This window comes from Chiloscyllium plagiosum, unplaced genomic scaffold (assembly GCF_037043375.1).
Source record: "Chiloscyllium plagiosum isolate Xiang-an unplaced genomic scaffold, Cpla_swu_hap1 HiC_scaffold_2, whole genome shotgun sequence".
Taxonomy (NCBI): Eukaryota; Metazoa; Chordata; class Chondrichthyes; order Orectolobiformes; family Hemiscylliidae; genus Chiloscyllium; species Chiloscyllium plagiosum.
The window spans coordinates 131,124,857-131,141,740 of record NW_028270140.1 but is presented as its reverse complement, the minus strand read 5'-3'; the positions used below and the strand labels follow the sequence as shown (position 1 = coordinate 131,141,740).

The 16,884-nt window shown below is 38.5% G+C and overlaps 1 protein-coding gene across 3 annotated transcripts in view; it reads right to left on the bottom strand.

The window, feature by feature from the left end:
* Positions 1 to 16,884, bottom strand: part of LOC122557528 (uncharacterized) — a 103,021-nt gene that overhangs the window by 14,472 nt on the left and 71,665 nt on the right. For all 3 annotated transcript variants that reach the window (XM_043705278.2, XM_043705298.2, XM_087973632.1), the window contains 6 exons: positions 11,816 to 11,944; positions 10,268 to 10,515; positions 7,599 to 7,767; positions 4,748 to 4,949; positions 1,548 to 1,678; positions 300 to 469 (listed from right to left, as the gene is read on the bottom strand). In XM_043705278.2, the coding sequence (XP_043561213.2) occupies positions 300 to 469; positions 1,548 to 1,678; positions 4,748 to 4,949; positions 7,599 to 7,767; positions 10,268 to 10,515; positions 11,816 to 11,944 (1,049 nt within the window). The remainder of the gene's footprint in view (positions 1 to 299; positions 470 to 1,547; positions 1,679 to 4,747; positions 4,950 to 7,598; positions 7,768 to 10,267; positions 10,516 to 11,815; positions 11,945 to 16,884) is intronic.

Genomic DNA, 16,884 nt, shown 5'->3' with positions numbered 1-16,884 from the left:
TCTGCATTTTGCAATATTTTATTCATTATTCTTTCAATATTGTTTTCTCTGAATGAAAGCAAACTGAATGCTGGTCAAACAGTATTCAGAATTACTACAGAACTGTTTCAACATTAGATTTTTACTCTATTTTTAAAGATTATCTCAATGTTACAAAAGGTAAGCTCCAGTCTCCTTTTTCAATATCCTAAGGTGTCTCATAGATGGCATGGTTTATGTTCATTCTAAATAGCTATCTTGCAGTATTCCCGACCTGCATATAACACTCACATTTGCAGCATGGTATGGAATATCTTTACCTCCTGATCCTTTCGTATCTCTTTCTTTTTTCTTCTTGGCCAGAAGCTCTTTGTAGAGATTGTCTTTTGAGTTGTAAGGGAAGACATTTAAGGAAAATTTGTCTTTGTATGTGGGTCTGATCCGTTCCTTTATTGATCCACTATTCAGGTTCCAGATCACAAGGTGATCTCTTTCCATAAAAAGAAATAAGCATTACGTTTACATTTTCTTTGAAGATAAGAGTCCTTTATGAATTTTGTTTACACAGAATATAATTACTACGGAGGTGGAACAAAACTATTCCACATTTATTCTCTAACTTGTTATGTCATAAATCCTTCCCATTTAGCAACTTCCTTGAAAAATAAATGTAACTTTCCAAGTCATTATTAGAACTCAATCTAGTTTTATTGCAAAGGTTTGCACAACAATAGGATGACAAATGTTCCAAACTGTCCTAAATAGTCTAGGCCGGAAACAATGGGTTAGAATGTAAGTATTTTCTAGAGCAGGTGGAACTTGAAACCAGGCCTCCTGATTCACGGGTAGAGACACTACCATTGCACCACAAGAGCTCTATTCGTGGATCAGATTGTATGCTTCCCCATCAATGGTTAGAATGCAGCATGAGCATGAAAAATGTTGGAGTCCTGTCTCCAACAAACAAGCATTGGGTTCCAGTGGCGCAGACATTAGGATTGTGGTGGCCAGGATTGGTGGTGGGGAGGTGGAATTGTGGTGCAGGGTGTGCGGGCTATGATTTGCAGTTCAATCCAGGCCTTTATTGTTCCACCTACCTAGTTTAAAACTATTCTCTCCTCAATAATAAATCTTAAGACCTTTTTTGGGTTAAATTAAACAACTGCTCGTTAATAATTCTACAAGTGTGCACAGCATATTGCATATCTTCCTTGCACAGCTTGCAAAACTCTGATGAAAGTTAAGGAATGAGAAATATCCTGACCACCTCAAGCAAATAGAACAGAAAAGATGTAACATTGTGAAGAGGAGATGAAAACAAAATATCCCGTTCCAAAGAAGGTTATCTAACAGAATCTGGCATTTACCTTTTGTTCCAGTTACCTTTGGTGTACAAAGGTCTAGTATGTCACAGACAGAAGACATTCAAAGTTACATTTCCATGAGGAAGTACAGCTATCATTGGATTATGTCTTGTACATCACTGGGGGAAGTAAATACTTTGGCATCTTTCATCCTTTACAAACATTATATTTTAAGTATATGTTACCTAGGAAGTGTGTTTTTACCTGTATTCAGATAACCCTAGCAGCAGATCTCCTGGCAAAATTCTATATTCATGCTTAGGACAAGGGATAATATACAGGCCAGTCAATTTCCTCGAGAACCTTTTTTTCAGCAGATCATACATTACGAGTGTCTGAAGCAAAGAAAATAATAGTATTGATAAAATTTTAACATCTGCATCTGCACAGGGTGCAGGTTTGCCAGTCGGTAGAAATTGTTTGAAGGCAAATTGAGCTATGAAGGAAATAGAAAGTACAATATTTTAATACTTATCTTTTCTGCTAATTGATAAAGTGGAGGGAACCATCTATAGCCTTTCTAGGCAATGAATGGACTGTATGTATTTGTGGCAATTCCTATTTTTTCTGATGGTTATTGTTTGATTTTGACTGCAGAACGGAAGTTAATTCAATGAGACATGAGTTTAAGACATTGGAGCAGAAGTAGGTCATTTAGCTCATCAGTTCTGGTCTGCCATTCAATGAGATCATGGTTAATTTGACAAACCTCAATTCCACTTTTCTGCCTTTTCCCCACATGCTTTAATTCCTTTACAGATTAAAAATTTCAGACTTAAGTATATGGAATAACCCAATCTGTACAGCTGTCTGCAATTAAAAGAAATCCACAAATGCTCTACCCTTTGAGAGAATAAAATTCTCATCTTTTATCAATGGGCGACTGCTGACTCTTAAATGGTCCCACTAGAGGAAATGACCTCCCAGCATCTACCCTGTGAAGTCCCCTATGAGCTTCAATAGGGTCTCCTCTCATTCTTCTAAACTCCAATGAGTACAATCCCAACCTACTCAACTTCTCCTCATACGAAATTCCTCTATTTCCAGAATCAATTAAATTAAACTTCACTGGACCTGCTCCAATGGCAAAATATCTTTCCCGAGATAAAGGGACCAAAACCATTTCCTATTATTCTAGGGTTGGTCTAACTAGTACTTTGTATAGGTTTTGTAACATTCCCTGTTGTTTCACTGAAATACTTGCCATCCCCACTATCTGCTGAATTTGTGTGTTAGCTTTTCATGAACAAGGACCAGAAAATCCCTCCCTGTTGCAGATTTCCGCAGTGTTTCTCCAATTAAATAATATTGAACTCCGCTATCTTCTAAATACAATGCAGGGCCTTATATTTTCTCAGACTATATTCCATCTGTAAAGATTATGGACTTAACCCGTCCATAATCCATCTGTGGAATCTTTGTGTTATTCTCACCACTTACCCTCATTCATAGTACATTCATTTCCTTCAAAGTCATCAATATATATTGTAAATAATCATGACGCATGTAGCACACCATATTTGCAGGTTGCCATCCTGAAAGTGTGCACCTTATCACAAATCTATGCCTTCTATTGGTTAGGTAATCCTCTATCCATGCTATTATCCTATCCCATCCAAAACGCTGGGCTCATATCTTACTAAGTAGCTTATGCAGCTACCTTATTGAACATTCTTTAGAAATCTAAATGTATTACATTGACTGGTTCTCCATTATCTATCCTGCATACTACTTCCTCAAAGAATTCTAATAAAGTTTTCAGACCTAATTTCCCTTTCATGAAGCCATGTTGACTGCTTGATTATATTATGCATTTCTAAACACTCTGATATCAGAACTTCTCAAATAGACTGTAACATTTTTTCTCAACGACAGATATTAAGTTAACTGGCCTTTAGTTACCTGCTTTTTGTCTCCCTCCCATTTTGCTTAATGGCAATCTTCTGGGACTTTTCCAGAGTCTAAAGTTTCTTGGAATATTACTAACAGTGCATTCACTACCTCTGTGACTAATTTCTTTAAAATCCAGGGAACTTATCAGTCTTTAGTTCCATTAGTTTCCTAGTATGTTATCTCCATTGATAGTTATTGTATTACTTCTCCCCATTCCTTGATAATTTAATATTTTTAGAATGTTCTTCATGTCTTCTACCACAAAGACTGACACAAAGTATTTATTCAACTCCTCTGTCATTTCCTGTTACTCCATTATTATTTCCATAGCCTCTTCTCCAAGTGGCCTATGTTCACTTAGACATTTCTCTTTCTTTGTATATATTTAAATAAGCTCCTAGTATGTGTTTTAATGTTACACGCTAGTTTGTCATCAAAGGTTATTTCCCCCCTCCATCTTTGTTTATCTTTTGTTGGTTTTTGAAACTTCCCCAATCCTCTTGCTTGCCAGAAACCTTTACCACATTGTATTTTTATCTTTCAATTTGATGCTATCCATACCTTCCTTAATTAATCATTGTTGGTTTATACTTTTCCTAAAATCCTTCTTTGTCACTTGGATTTATCTCTTTTGTGAATAAAGGATTATTTTCTCAAACATCTGCTAATGTTCATCAACCATGTTTTCTGAGCTGGGGATGTAGTTTAAAAGTAAGGGATCTCCCATTTAAGACTAAGTTAGGAATTTATTTTCACCAAAAGTTGTTAACCTGTGTACCCCAGAGACTAGTGCAGCTTGGGTTATTCAAAATATTAAAGGCAGAGTTAGCTATTTGATTGACAAAGGAATCAAAGTTTTTGGCAGTCCCAGAGGAATGGAATCAAGTCTACCATCCAATCAGGTCTGGCCTTGTTCAGTGATGATGGATGGCTTACTCCTGCTCCTAATTCTTGTGTTCTTGTGGAGCACATTAGACTCAACTTGCATGATAGATGATGGTGTTTATTCAAATTTGCAGTTTTATACTGATTTGAAAGCAGCATCGATCCCTCATTCAATCAACAAATGCATTTCCAAGAAGAAGGACTGATACAAAATGAATTAAACAGACAGGAACATAAAGTGCAGTTTTGACCATTTTCTTAGGTGGTAGAAGCAAAGCTGTCTAGTAAAGGCCCGTGTTGGATTATTTACATGAGCGCAGAGGAGCTCACACTTTCCAAGAACCCACAAATAATCTGGACCAATGCTTCCCTGAATTCTCCCTCTCCCTGACCAAGTCACCATTTTCCTTTGGTCAGTCTGGAGAGGTGTATTTGGATGTCATATTGGCATCCATCCTCTTCTGATTTTCATTTCCAAATATGTCAAAGGAAACAAATATTGGAAAACTGGCTGACTCGCATTATTCAATTTTACACTATTGTCAAAGTCAAGCTATAACCATAGAATGTGTCAGGCCCAGGCAGATAGTTCATATAATTTTGCATTGTGACAGAATGGAAAATACCTGAAAAATGGGCCTTGGTGTTTCTGTGAAAGTAGCTGAGCTCTTGTCTGAAAGGATGTAAAGTTTCATATCTCTCACGAGTACAGTGCTTGTTCTTTCAACCAGCCCCCGCTCTAACTGGACTGCTCGTCCAATATACTTGGATTTTCTTAGGTTCCAAACAGAGATAGCCTCTGCATTTAAGCTCATGCACACTACATACCTACAATAAACACAGAAATAATGTCTTGAAGCAAATAAATCAAAATCAGTAACAATTTACAGAACCTGTTTTACTTACCTCAAAAATAGAATAGAATCCCTACAGTGTGGAAACAGGCCCTTTGCCCAGCAAGTCCAAACCAACCCTCTGAAGAGTATCCCAGCCAAACCCATCCCCGAACACTATGGGCAATTTAACATTGCCAATCCACCTAAACTGCACATCTTTGAATAATGGGAGGAAACCCACACAGACACAGGGAGAATGTGCAAACTCCACACAGACAGTCACCCAAGGCTGGAATCAAACCTGGGTCCCTGGTACTGTGAGGCAGCAGTGCTAACCACTGAGCCACTTGCCACCCCTGGTGGGTTTCAAAAGTTTTCTGCATGTAGTTAAAAATTATTCTTCGTGCTGTGTATTCTAGGGTCTATTCATAAAGCTGTTCCAGTACAACCACAGTGTCGATAACTAGCTGACAGTGAACATTGGTAACAAAACAGAAATTGCTATAAAAGTTCAGCAGGTCTGGCAGCATGTGTAGAGAAAAATCAGAGTTAACATTCTGTATTGAGTGACCCTTCCTCAGAACTGTCTCTTAGTTCAGAGGAAGAATCACTCGACCCAAAATGTTAACTCTGACTTTTCTCCACAAATGCTGCCAGATCTGCTGAGCTTTTACAGCAATTTCTGTTTTTGTTTCTGATTTACAGCATTCCCAGTTGTTTCAGTTTTTATTGAACATTCGTATTGATCTAACAATGCAGAAGATTGCCCAGGTGTGTTCTGCCACAAAATGCAGGATGAATTCAAAACAGCTAATTTCTGCCCTATCAAGCTACTCTCAATCAGCAGTACAGTAGGGGAGACAGTGGCACAGAGATGTTGCTACTACAGTAGTAATTTAGAGATACGAAGTAATTCTTTGGTTTAAGTCGCAAAATGATAGCTCGTAGAATTTAAATCCAGTTATTAAATCTGGAATATATGGCTAGCATCTGTCATGGTAACCGTGAAGCTTTTGTCAATGGTCATTTAAAAAAACTGCTCAGTTACCAATACACTTTACGCAAAGGTACTTAGTACCTTACTAAGTCTGACCCACGTGAGACTCCAGGCCGACAGCAATGTGGTTGACTCTTCACTTTCCTTTGAAATGGCCCACTGTGGGCCATCAGCAGAATTAGACTCTGACAAATCAGCAACCTCATGGCTTGACATCCCCAAACTCTACCATTAACATCAAGCTAGGGAATCAAACCTGATACAGTCCAGAGTGTGGGAAGGCAACCCAGAAGCAAAACCACCCATACCAAAAATGAGGTATCACCCTGGAGAAACTAAAAATAAGCACTACTTGTGTGTCAAACAGCAAAAAGCAGCAAGTGACAGAGTTAAGACATTCCTCAATAAATGAATCAGATCTAAGGTCTGCAGTCCAGTCACATCAGTGTTTTCTCATGTTCTCTCTTTGCTCTCCCAATTCTTTTTAAGCAATCCTCTTCACTTTCTTTACTCCTTTGGGTCATCTGTTTTTGAGCCTTTGTCTCTACCATAAGCATTATTATTGTTTTTTCCTTTATCCAATCCTGTATATTTCTTGATATCCAGGGTTCTCTGGATTCGGTGGTTCTACCTTTTGGCTTTATGGGGTCGCGTTGGGCTTGTAATCTCACTATTACCCTTTTGAATGTCCTCCACTCCTCTGATGTGAATTTTCTTGGAAATAGCTGCTCCCTGTTCACTTTAGCCAAATCTGATCATACTTTACTAAATTGGATTTTCCCAAATCTAGAGCCTTAATTTCAAACCCTTCTTTGTATTTATCCACAATGGGGAGGCAATGGCCTAGTGGTATTATCACTAGACTGTTAATCCAGAGACCCAGGTAATGGGGACCTGCAGTTGAATCCTGTCATGGCAGATGGTGGAATTTGAATTCAACAAAAATCTGGAATTAATAGTCTAATGATGACTATGAAGTGATAGTTGGAAAAAGTCCATATGGTTCACTAATGTCCTTCAGGGAAGGAAACTGCCATCCTTACCTGGTCTGGCCTACATGTGACTCCAGACCCACAGCAATGTGGTTGACTCTTAACCACCCTCATTAGGGATGAACAATAAATGTTGGCCTAGCCAATAATGTCCTCATTCAATGAATAAAAACAAAATTACCCTAAATATTACTGAATTATCATCACTGTCACTGAAATTATCCCCTAGTGCCACCTATCACTTCCCCGGCTTCTTTCTCTTTTCTTAGGACCAACATTCATCCTCTCTTGTACGAACTTTTACATGTTGGCCTAAAAAGATCTCCTGGATACAGATTAAGAATTCTGTCTCCTTTAAGCCTTTCATAATCTGTCTATCAAAGTTAATACTTGGTAAGTTTAAATTCCCTTGTATCATTAGTTTATTACGTTTACACTTCTTTGAGATTTGCCCACATATCTATTTTGTCTCTCTCCTTTACTGTTTAGAGGGCTTCTAGTCTACCCCAGCAAAGTGATTTCCACACTTTTAATTTAAGGTCATCCCCTGAATAATAATAAATAATAAAAAAAATTCACAGACTGAATTTAATTTGGTAAAATTTAGATACGATTAGTACAATTAATCCAATTGTGAATGCAGTAACTTTACCCAGGATAGCTTTTCATTGGAGAGATTTTCTCAATCGTTTCAAAGTTCTTCATATTATTCACACTGATGCTCAATGACTGATCATTGATCTTAGAAGCTAAGTTCCACACCCGCAGGAAATTTTCTCCATTACAGATGGCCAGGCAGAAATGCAGGTCAAGGCATGTCCCTGAAATTAAAAGACATCCATTATTTTACTGGATGCAACATTACATATTTAATGAAATGTTTCTCCATTAGAAATAGGAACAGAAGTAGGTCCTAATACTCCTTAAACTTGCTCCATTATTCAAGATTTGGAGATGCCGGTGTTGGACTGGGGTGTACAAAGTTAAAAATCACACAACACCAGGTTATAGTCCAACAGGTTTAATTGGAAGCAGCACTCCGAAAGCTAGTGCTTCCAATTAAACTGTTGATCTATAACCTGGTGTTGTGTGATTTTTAACTCCATTATTCAATGAGATCATGTTTGATCTTCTATGTCAACTTCACTTCCCTGCTTCATCCCAATATCCTTCAATTCTCATGATATCCAACATCCTCTCTATTTCAGTCTTCAATATACTCAGTCAGCATCCACCAACAAAGGATTACCAGGGAAAGAGTGGGATCTATTAGAGACCAAGGGTATGCCAGTGGACATAGGTGACGTCTTAAGTGAATACTTCTAATCTGCATTCACTGAGGAGAAAGGCATTGCAGCTGGGGATTTAATTTGAAATGGCGAGGTTCTAGAAGATGTTAAGAGTAATAAGGAGTAGGAATAAGATATATCCCAGGCTGCTATGGGAAGTAAAGGAGGGGATTGCTGGAGCTCTGTCAGAGATATTGAAGACCATGTTGCCGCAGGTGAAGTGCAAAATGACCAGAGGAAAGTTAATTTGGTTCTTTTGTTTAAGAAGGGCAGCAGGGATAGGGCAGGTAATTACAGACCAGTTAGTCTGACAGCAATGATAGGGAAGTTATCGGAAAAATTTCTGAGGGATAGGATTAAACAACACTTGGAAAGGTATGGATTGATCAATGATAGTTAGCACAGATTTGTTAGAGGGAAGCCCTGTCTGACCAATTTAATTGAGTTTTTTTGAAAAGGTGACAAAACATATTGTTGAGGGTAGTGTTGTTGATGTAGTTAAATGGATTTCAGTAAGGTCTTTGAAAAGGTATCACATGGAAGGCTGGTACAAATGGGAAGAGCACATAGGATCCAAGCAAGTTGGCAAACTGGATCCAAAACTGGTAAAAGGGTGATGTTGGAGGGTGTTTTTGTGACTGGAAGCTTTTGATCAGCAGTGTACCACAGCAATCGGTGCTGGGACCCTTGCTGTTTGTTACATACATTAACAACATGGATGTGAACGTAGAAGGTATAATTAATAAGTTTGCAGACGACTCAAAAATTGATGCTATTGTTGATAGTAAGCGGAATAGCCTCAGATTAACAGGTTTGTAATTACCTGGACGGTAGTCTGATAGCTGATAAACTGGGTACATCAATGGCAGACAGAAATTTAATCCCAATCCAAATATGATGCATCTTGGGAGTTCTAAAAAGGGAAGGCTATACACAGTGAAAAGTAGATCAGTACGGAGGAACAAAGGGACCTTGATAAAGGTGTCAGCACAGGTAGATAGGGTGATGAAGAAGGGATATGGGATTTTTGCCTTCATTAGCCAGGCTGTAGAATATAAGAGTGAGGAAGTCATGTTACAACTTTGTAAAGGATCATTAAGGCCACAGATTGAGTACTGTGTGCAGTTCTCTTCACCACACTATTGGCAGGATATAATGCACTGGAGAGTGTGCAGAGGAGCTTCACCAGTATATTGCTTGGGATGAAAAGAGTCAGTCATGAAGAAAGAATGGGCAGGCTGGGTTTGTTTTCCTTGGAGCAGAAAAGACTGAGTATCTGACTGAGGTATATAAAATGATGAGAGCCATAGACTGTGGGAATCTCTTCCTCAGGGCAAATGTATCTAAGACCAAAAAGCATTGCTTTAAGGTGAGAAGTAAGTGGTTGAAAGGGGATCTGATGAAAATATTTTTTCACCCGGAGTTTGGAATGTGCTACCTGAGAGTGTGGTGGAGGCAGCTAGTCTCAAAACATTCAAGAAGCACCTGGATGGCTATTTACAATGTCAAGGCATTATAGGTTACAGACCAAGTGCAGAGGAATAGGATTAGTGTACCTTGGCGTTCGTTGATCAGCATTGACATGATGGACTGAAGGGCCTGTTTCTATCCTCTATGATTCTAACATCCTGGTGAATCTCCTCTGCACACTCTCCAGTGAAATCACATCCTTCCTATAGTATAGTGACCAGAACTGCATACAGTACTTGAGCTGTGCCTAACCAATTTCCTGTACAGTCTCACCATAACCACCCTGTTCTTATAATCTGTGCCTCAACTGATAAAGGAAAGTATTCCATATACCTTCTGAGTGACCCTATAACCTGCCCTGCAACCTTCAGGGATCTGTGGACAAGAACTACAAGATCCCTGTTTCTCTGAGCTTCCTAGTGAGTGAAGGAATTTCTCCTCATCTCTGAGATAATGGTGTGATCCCTGATTCTGAGATGATGCCCTCTGGTCCTAGTCTCTCCCACAAGAGAAATAATATTTCTGCAACTACCCTGAAAAGTCCCCTAAAAATCTTGCTTGCCTCCGATCACTGTTGAAGAGAACTTGGCCAAGTGTTTGTGGTCTTCAGTTTCTAGGTTCCAGGAGACAATCTCAGTGATGTTCATTTTAAATGAGCTGCACAGTGCTAATATGTGAGAACCCACATGATTAACAGACAGGACAGAAAGATGATGATCACAACAGCCTTTCACTGTGCGGATGTAAGCAAAAGTCTTCACACCAAATAATTCAATGTGGAGCACTTCACACAATCTTGAGGATGGATACCTGGAATTATATTTCAAGGGAGAAAAATAAATTAAAACACAACAAAGAACCATGGATACTGGAAATCTGAAACAAAAAATCACTGGAGAAACTCAGCAAGTCTGGAAGTATCGATGGAGAGAAAACATTGTGAGTTGAGTCACCCTTCTTTGGAACTGGTTCTGTTTGTTTTCTCTCCACAGATGGTGCCAAACTTGCTGAGTTTCTCTAACAATTTATGTTTTTGTTGAAAGAATAATTAATCTGTAGTTGAATGCTACCTATAAATCTATAGAGTGGCTTCAATTAAGGGGTTTCACAGTCTTTAAAATCCAGGTTATGCACTAAAAGCTTGAAATTACGATCTTGTTTCATAGCTGCAGGATTCAAATTATAGAACATTTGAAGTTACTTACCAATGAGTAATCTGCATGTAAGACTAAATGATCAGCCCACAATTTTTTTTGATATGTTATGGACAATTACATGACTGACCAGCTTTTCCTGCCAGAATTGCCTAATTTTATCTGGAAATTCATGGGACTGGCAACTGCATTTTTATGACACATGCTTTTAATGCACAAAGTTACCCAAAAGAAGAATGATTTTATAATGCTGTCCCCTTTATGTTTGCCACATATTTAACTTCTAAGCAAGTTACTTCAAGTGAATCATTTGAAAATCAAATTTGGTTCCTTAGCAACAATTTTGACAAACTCTAATTTCATTCATTTTTTGGCAAACATCAAGTCCTAGTCTAAAGGTAATGAAAATTCTCTACATTAGGATATTAAACATTGCATGGCCAGGAATCAAAATGAAATTTAGAGTACTGTCTGCAGAAATTAAAAGTAATTTAATGTCAAAATCATAAGATGTGAGATATGTGATGCAGGTCAATTAGCATCTGAATAATGAAGCTACATTATAACCTTGCAAAAGTTTTCATGACAGGCCCTTAAACACTTTAAAGGACATTAAATTAATCCAACATTCCCTTTCAATTACTAATGACCCCTCTGCGAATGTCCATGTGTCATGGTTTTACCTCAGATTTTCAATATTTATAGATTTATGTTCCACCAAACTTATTGGTGCCAGTTCACATGTAATAAATTGGAAGATTCCAAACATTCCTTGTTTGCAATGAGACCATAAACTTTTTTTTAGCCAGGCTGTAGAATACAATTTTAACTACAAATAAGGAACTAATTAAATTATCCTTCCTCCTCCCACCCCATTATGAGAAGCTCCATTCTATTCTTTGTTATTTTTCACCTCATTTCTTGCAGATTAATTATGGATGTGAAATGGTATTTACCTGCACATTAAAATGAAGTACTCTTTGGTAACTGCTACGCCTTGGATTGACGCAACACTGTCACAGGTTGACAACTTGGTAACTACTTTTCCTTTTTTAGCACTCAACACCATAGCTGCTTTTCCACTCCTGACAAATTCATAAAACAAACAATTGGAACAAATAAAGAGTGTTTCTAAAGGCAATGTAAACAGACCATTATGTATTAGACATGGTGTTCATCAGCAGTCTGAACACGTTGTTGCTCCTTTGAGAGGAAATAATTAGTAAGTAGTGGGCAATTGTTCTTTTTTATTCTTCCTCTTGTAGAGACGTACACATGTTGTATTGATGTAGAAGACATGTATTACTTTTGCATGCACAATGGGAACAATCATGTTGGCAAAACTGTCAGTCATCCTACACAATAAGTACCTATTGTCTCTCAGTGCAGCTTTCAGATGTAAATCACATTTATTTTCATTTTAACATATGAAAGGACAATTTTTCAACCCATTATCCAGACAGGTACCCATTAAACATACTGCAATAATTTATGAGATGATCAGCTTTTGGCATTAAGTTCAGGAGACTCTTACTGAGATTAGGAAATACTTGTCCTTATTAGTACTGAAGTTATTAACTGTTAAGAAGTCTCTGTAATTAATAGTTATTGTACTTTTTACTTTGTTCACTTTCACATGCCTGAAAATTGAGGATGAAAAGTTTAAGCAGGAAGCTCTACAGAGAGTAACCAACTTAGTCATAAGTCTGTCACTGACAGAAGAGCAGGGGGAAGGAGAGATGCACAGAAGTAATGGTATGTCAATTAGAAGTTGAACTGATCAGCCTACATTGGGATCTTCACATTATCAGGGTTTGGGTTGACAAAGTGGTAGGAAGCATTCAAAGTTGATACATTCCAGGAAATGAATATTTCCAAGAAAGAGGCCAACAGTTTGGCCCCACCATCAATGGCATCATCACTGAATGTTGAGCCATCAATATCTTGAGGTGTCACCGCTGACCAGATGCTTAATTGGAGTGGACATGTTGGGAACTGTGTTACCAGAAATGGCAGTGGCTAGGCATTCTACAAGGCATGTGTGACCCCCCCTAACATGCCTCTCCACAAATTTCAAGACTCAATGAAGAGTATTATGAATTACCAAATTAATAAATCCTCTTGTAATACGACTCCAGGAGCTCAACACTAGACAGGAGAAAGCAATGTATATAATCAAGACACATCCCCAGGGCTCAATACCTAAGGTCACCCTGCACCATTGCTGCAATGTGGCTGTGTCATTTACTATGTCACAGAATCCTGTGGCAGCTATTCAAACTTTGCCTGAGAACAACTCATATCCCCGTGTCCTCTCTCACCAGAAATGTAATAGTAACATTATCATAGGAGCACTATGATCTCCAGGTGGTTTGACTATGCAATACCACTCCTTCACCAATGTTGTTCCAACATCCTAGAATTCTGTGCTCAAAATGATCTTGTCAGCACTATTAGCATAATGATTGAAACTCTTCAACAGTACTTTATCAGAGTGATGGGCATTAAATATGGCACTGTCAATGTTGTCACTTCTCATGAATACATAATAATGTTGAAAACTGTGTTGCTGGAAAAGCGCAGCAGGTCAGGCAGCTTCCAAGGAGCAGGAGAATCGACATTTCGGGCATAAGCCCTTCTTCAGGGCTTGAAAAAGGCCATGAAGAAGGGCTTATGCCCGAAACATCGATTCTCCTGCTCCTTGGATGCTACTTGACCTGCTGCGCTTTTCCAGCAACACATTTTTCAGCTCTGATCTCCAGTATCTGCAGTCCTCACTTTTTCCTACATAATAATGTTGACAATTTTAAATAGTTCATACATTTAGCCAGAAATAATCCAGGCATCAAATCAGGTTACACTCTTGACAAGTTCTCTTCTTTGGACCAATGGTTTTTTTTTCCTGGGTGGAGTTCCAGATATTAACTTTCAGAAGCAGTCATTTACAAATGGACTCCTCCATCGAATGGCTGATCTCTACAGGTTAGGAAAAGCCAGTTCAGTTTCTATTTTGTGCTGAGGCAATGAGTAGGGTACGGAAAGGAAAACTGTTCAGTCATCCTATACTGACTTCATCCAGAATCTCACAAAGCTGGTCCTTTCTCTCAAAGTTACTATGTCGTTGATTTTTCTCAGAGTGGTCGTAAAACAGCCCAGGCTCCGAAATAGCCGAGTTGATGCAGAGATGAATGCTTTATTGAGTCGCTTTTTGTTTACCCCAAAACAGATGATACCTCAGGCCAAAGGCTTTCATGTTTTAGGAATAACTTGTATCATGAAAGGGGAGTGGCCAGTGTTGGTAGCTGAGGATTTTTGGTTCAGTTACAGCAGGGGATGTGTGAAATGCTGCTGGACTTCTCTCTCTCTCCTTGCAAACTGCAAGTAGCCAGTGATTTACCGTTTGTGCTAAAGGATGTCTGTGTTTTTGAAACAGCATCATTAAGTCGGGTTCTGATAGGATAAGTTATCAGATATTCTGTTTTCTGTTCTTTGTGTTTCATTCTGTAATTTTGGCTTTTGACTCAGTTAATTTATACTGGGAATATCCACTATACACCTAGTTAAACAAATAGCAAAGTTACAGTCTTGGCTATCAGCTTAAAAATGTTTTGAGGGGTCTGGCCTGTCCATAACAAGAGAAAGCTACGAGAGATGATTGTATGTGGATTTGAAAAGGATATAAAATCAGGCTCTCTTGTGATTCCCAGTGGTCAAAATAAGAAATTAATTAGTCTGTACATTTTTCAAAAGATGAATTATTCAGATGCTACTGGGCTGCAATGAATGTGTTACAGGTATTAGTACTGTTGTCAGAAATTGCTCGTCTCTTCTACAATTGAACTTTTACGTTACTTACAGTCACAAACAGCATCATGCTGCTACTGTATATCATTTACATGTGAACAGTTTCAACTAAATTGCCTTTAGCTGTAACCAGATATTTTTAGTTTAAATATGCATGTGCCAGTTGTTTTATTTACATCCATGCAGGTGGTGACATTAGAGGAGAAAACTTTCTATTTTGCTCACATCGAGTTCTGATAAATAGTATAGCACCATGTACATTATAGCACCATGTATTGTATTGGCAAATTAAGATGCTGCAAGCCCTGAAAAGAGAAACCAGGGAAAGATGGTACAGTTTTAGGTTAGGGTGAGAAGAGCTGGGGGGAATCGAGTTACGATCTGGAGTCCCCACCTACTTCAACAAGACCACCATCATCCTGGTGCCAAAGAAAAGTCATGCAGTGTGCCTCACCAACTACTGCCTGGTAGGTCTGACCTCCATAACTATGAAGTGCTTGGAGAGATTAGTCATGGCTCACATCAACTCCAGCCTACTTGATTTCCTTGATTCTTTGCAATTCGACTACTGGCGCAACGGGTCCACAGCAGACGCCATCTCCTACACTCATTCCTGGAACATGTGGATAGCAAGAATACCTATGTCAGTCTCCTACTTATTGATGGCATTTCCACCTTCAACACCATAATTCCAAGCAAACTCATTTTTAAACTTCGAGACTGAGGTCTCGGCTTCCACCTCTGTAACTGTATCCTCGATGCACTGACCCATAGACCTTAATCAGTAAGAATAGGCAACAACACCTCCTCCACCACCATAGTTCTCAACAGTGGCATCCCACAAGGCTACGTACGCAGCTCCCTACTATAGTCCCTACACACTCACAACCGTGTGACCAAATTCTGCCCCAACACCATTTATAGGTGTGCTGACAACACCACCATTGAAGGGTTGATCTCAAACAACAAGACAGAATACAGAAAAGAGAGTGAGTGCTTAGTGGCATTGTGTAAAGATAGCGATTTCTCCATCAAATTCAGCAAAATGAAGGAGCTGGTCATTGACTTCAGGAAAGGGAGTAGAGGATACAACCCTGACTGTATCAATAGTACTGAGGCAGAGATGGTCAACAGCGTCAAGTTCCTGGGAGTTGCGATCACCAACAATCTGTAATGGTCCATCCATGTTGATGCAGTGGTCAAGAAAACACAACATCTCTACTTCCTCAGGAGGCTAAGGAAATTCAGCATGCCCACAAGGGATCTTACTAATTTTTTAGATACACCATAGAAAGCAGTTTATATGGATGCATCACAGCATTGGTTGGCAACTGCTCTTCCCAAGACTAAGAAACTACAGAGAGTTGAGAACACAGCCCAGTCCAAGACACAAACCAGTCTTCCATCCGCTGACTCCATCTATATTTCCTACTGCCTTGGAAAAGCAGCCTACATAATCAAAGACCACTCCCACACTAATTATACTGTCTTAAACCCTCTTCTGTCGGGCAGAAGATAACAAAAGTTTGAAAACACACACGAATTGATTCAAGATCAGCTTCTTCCCCACTATTATTTGATTTCTGAGTAGATTTCACAGTATTTTGCACAAAAATGAAAAATCTCCATTTACTTAGACACACGAATAAAACTCACCATTTGTGGTGCTGAGAAGTTCATATTCGGGTTAATATGATTGCTAAAACTGATTACTTCATTTAATAATGCAAAGATGTTGTAACACCCTAAAATATGTGATTTTACTGTGTATTTGTTAAAGAACGTTTATGTATCTGAAGTAGAACAGTCATGATGATGTCAAATGATAAAAATAATTACAATTATACAATGATTTACTTCAGTATGATGGTTTCTTAGCACATATTCACCCAAATTAGGAAACAGTTCACTGAGCCTTTAGATAAGAATCAGATTCAATTACACCACTATGTCTCATTGTAATAACTACACCATTATGTTACAATATCCTTGGTCACAGTACAGGAGCACAGTGTTTGGATGATCATGACACTTTTGAAACACTAACTTCAGGATGGAATAATAGTATCGGATAATACAATGTACCCTGACCTACCATGGAGTTACTGTAATTACCATAAAATTAGTTTCCAGCATAAAACACATTAATTTTAAACAGAACCTTTATACTTTAGAAAAATGCAAATTTGGCAGTGACTTGATAGAGATTTATAAAATAAGG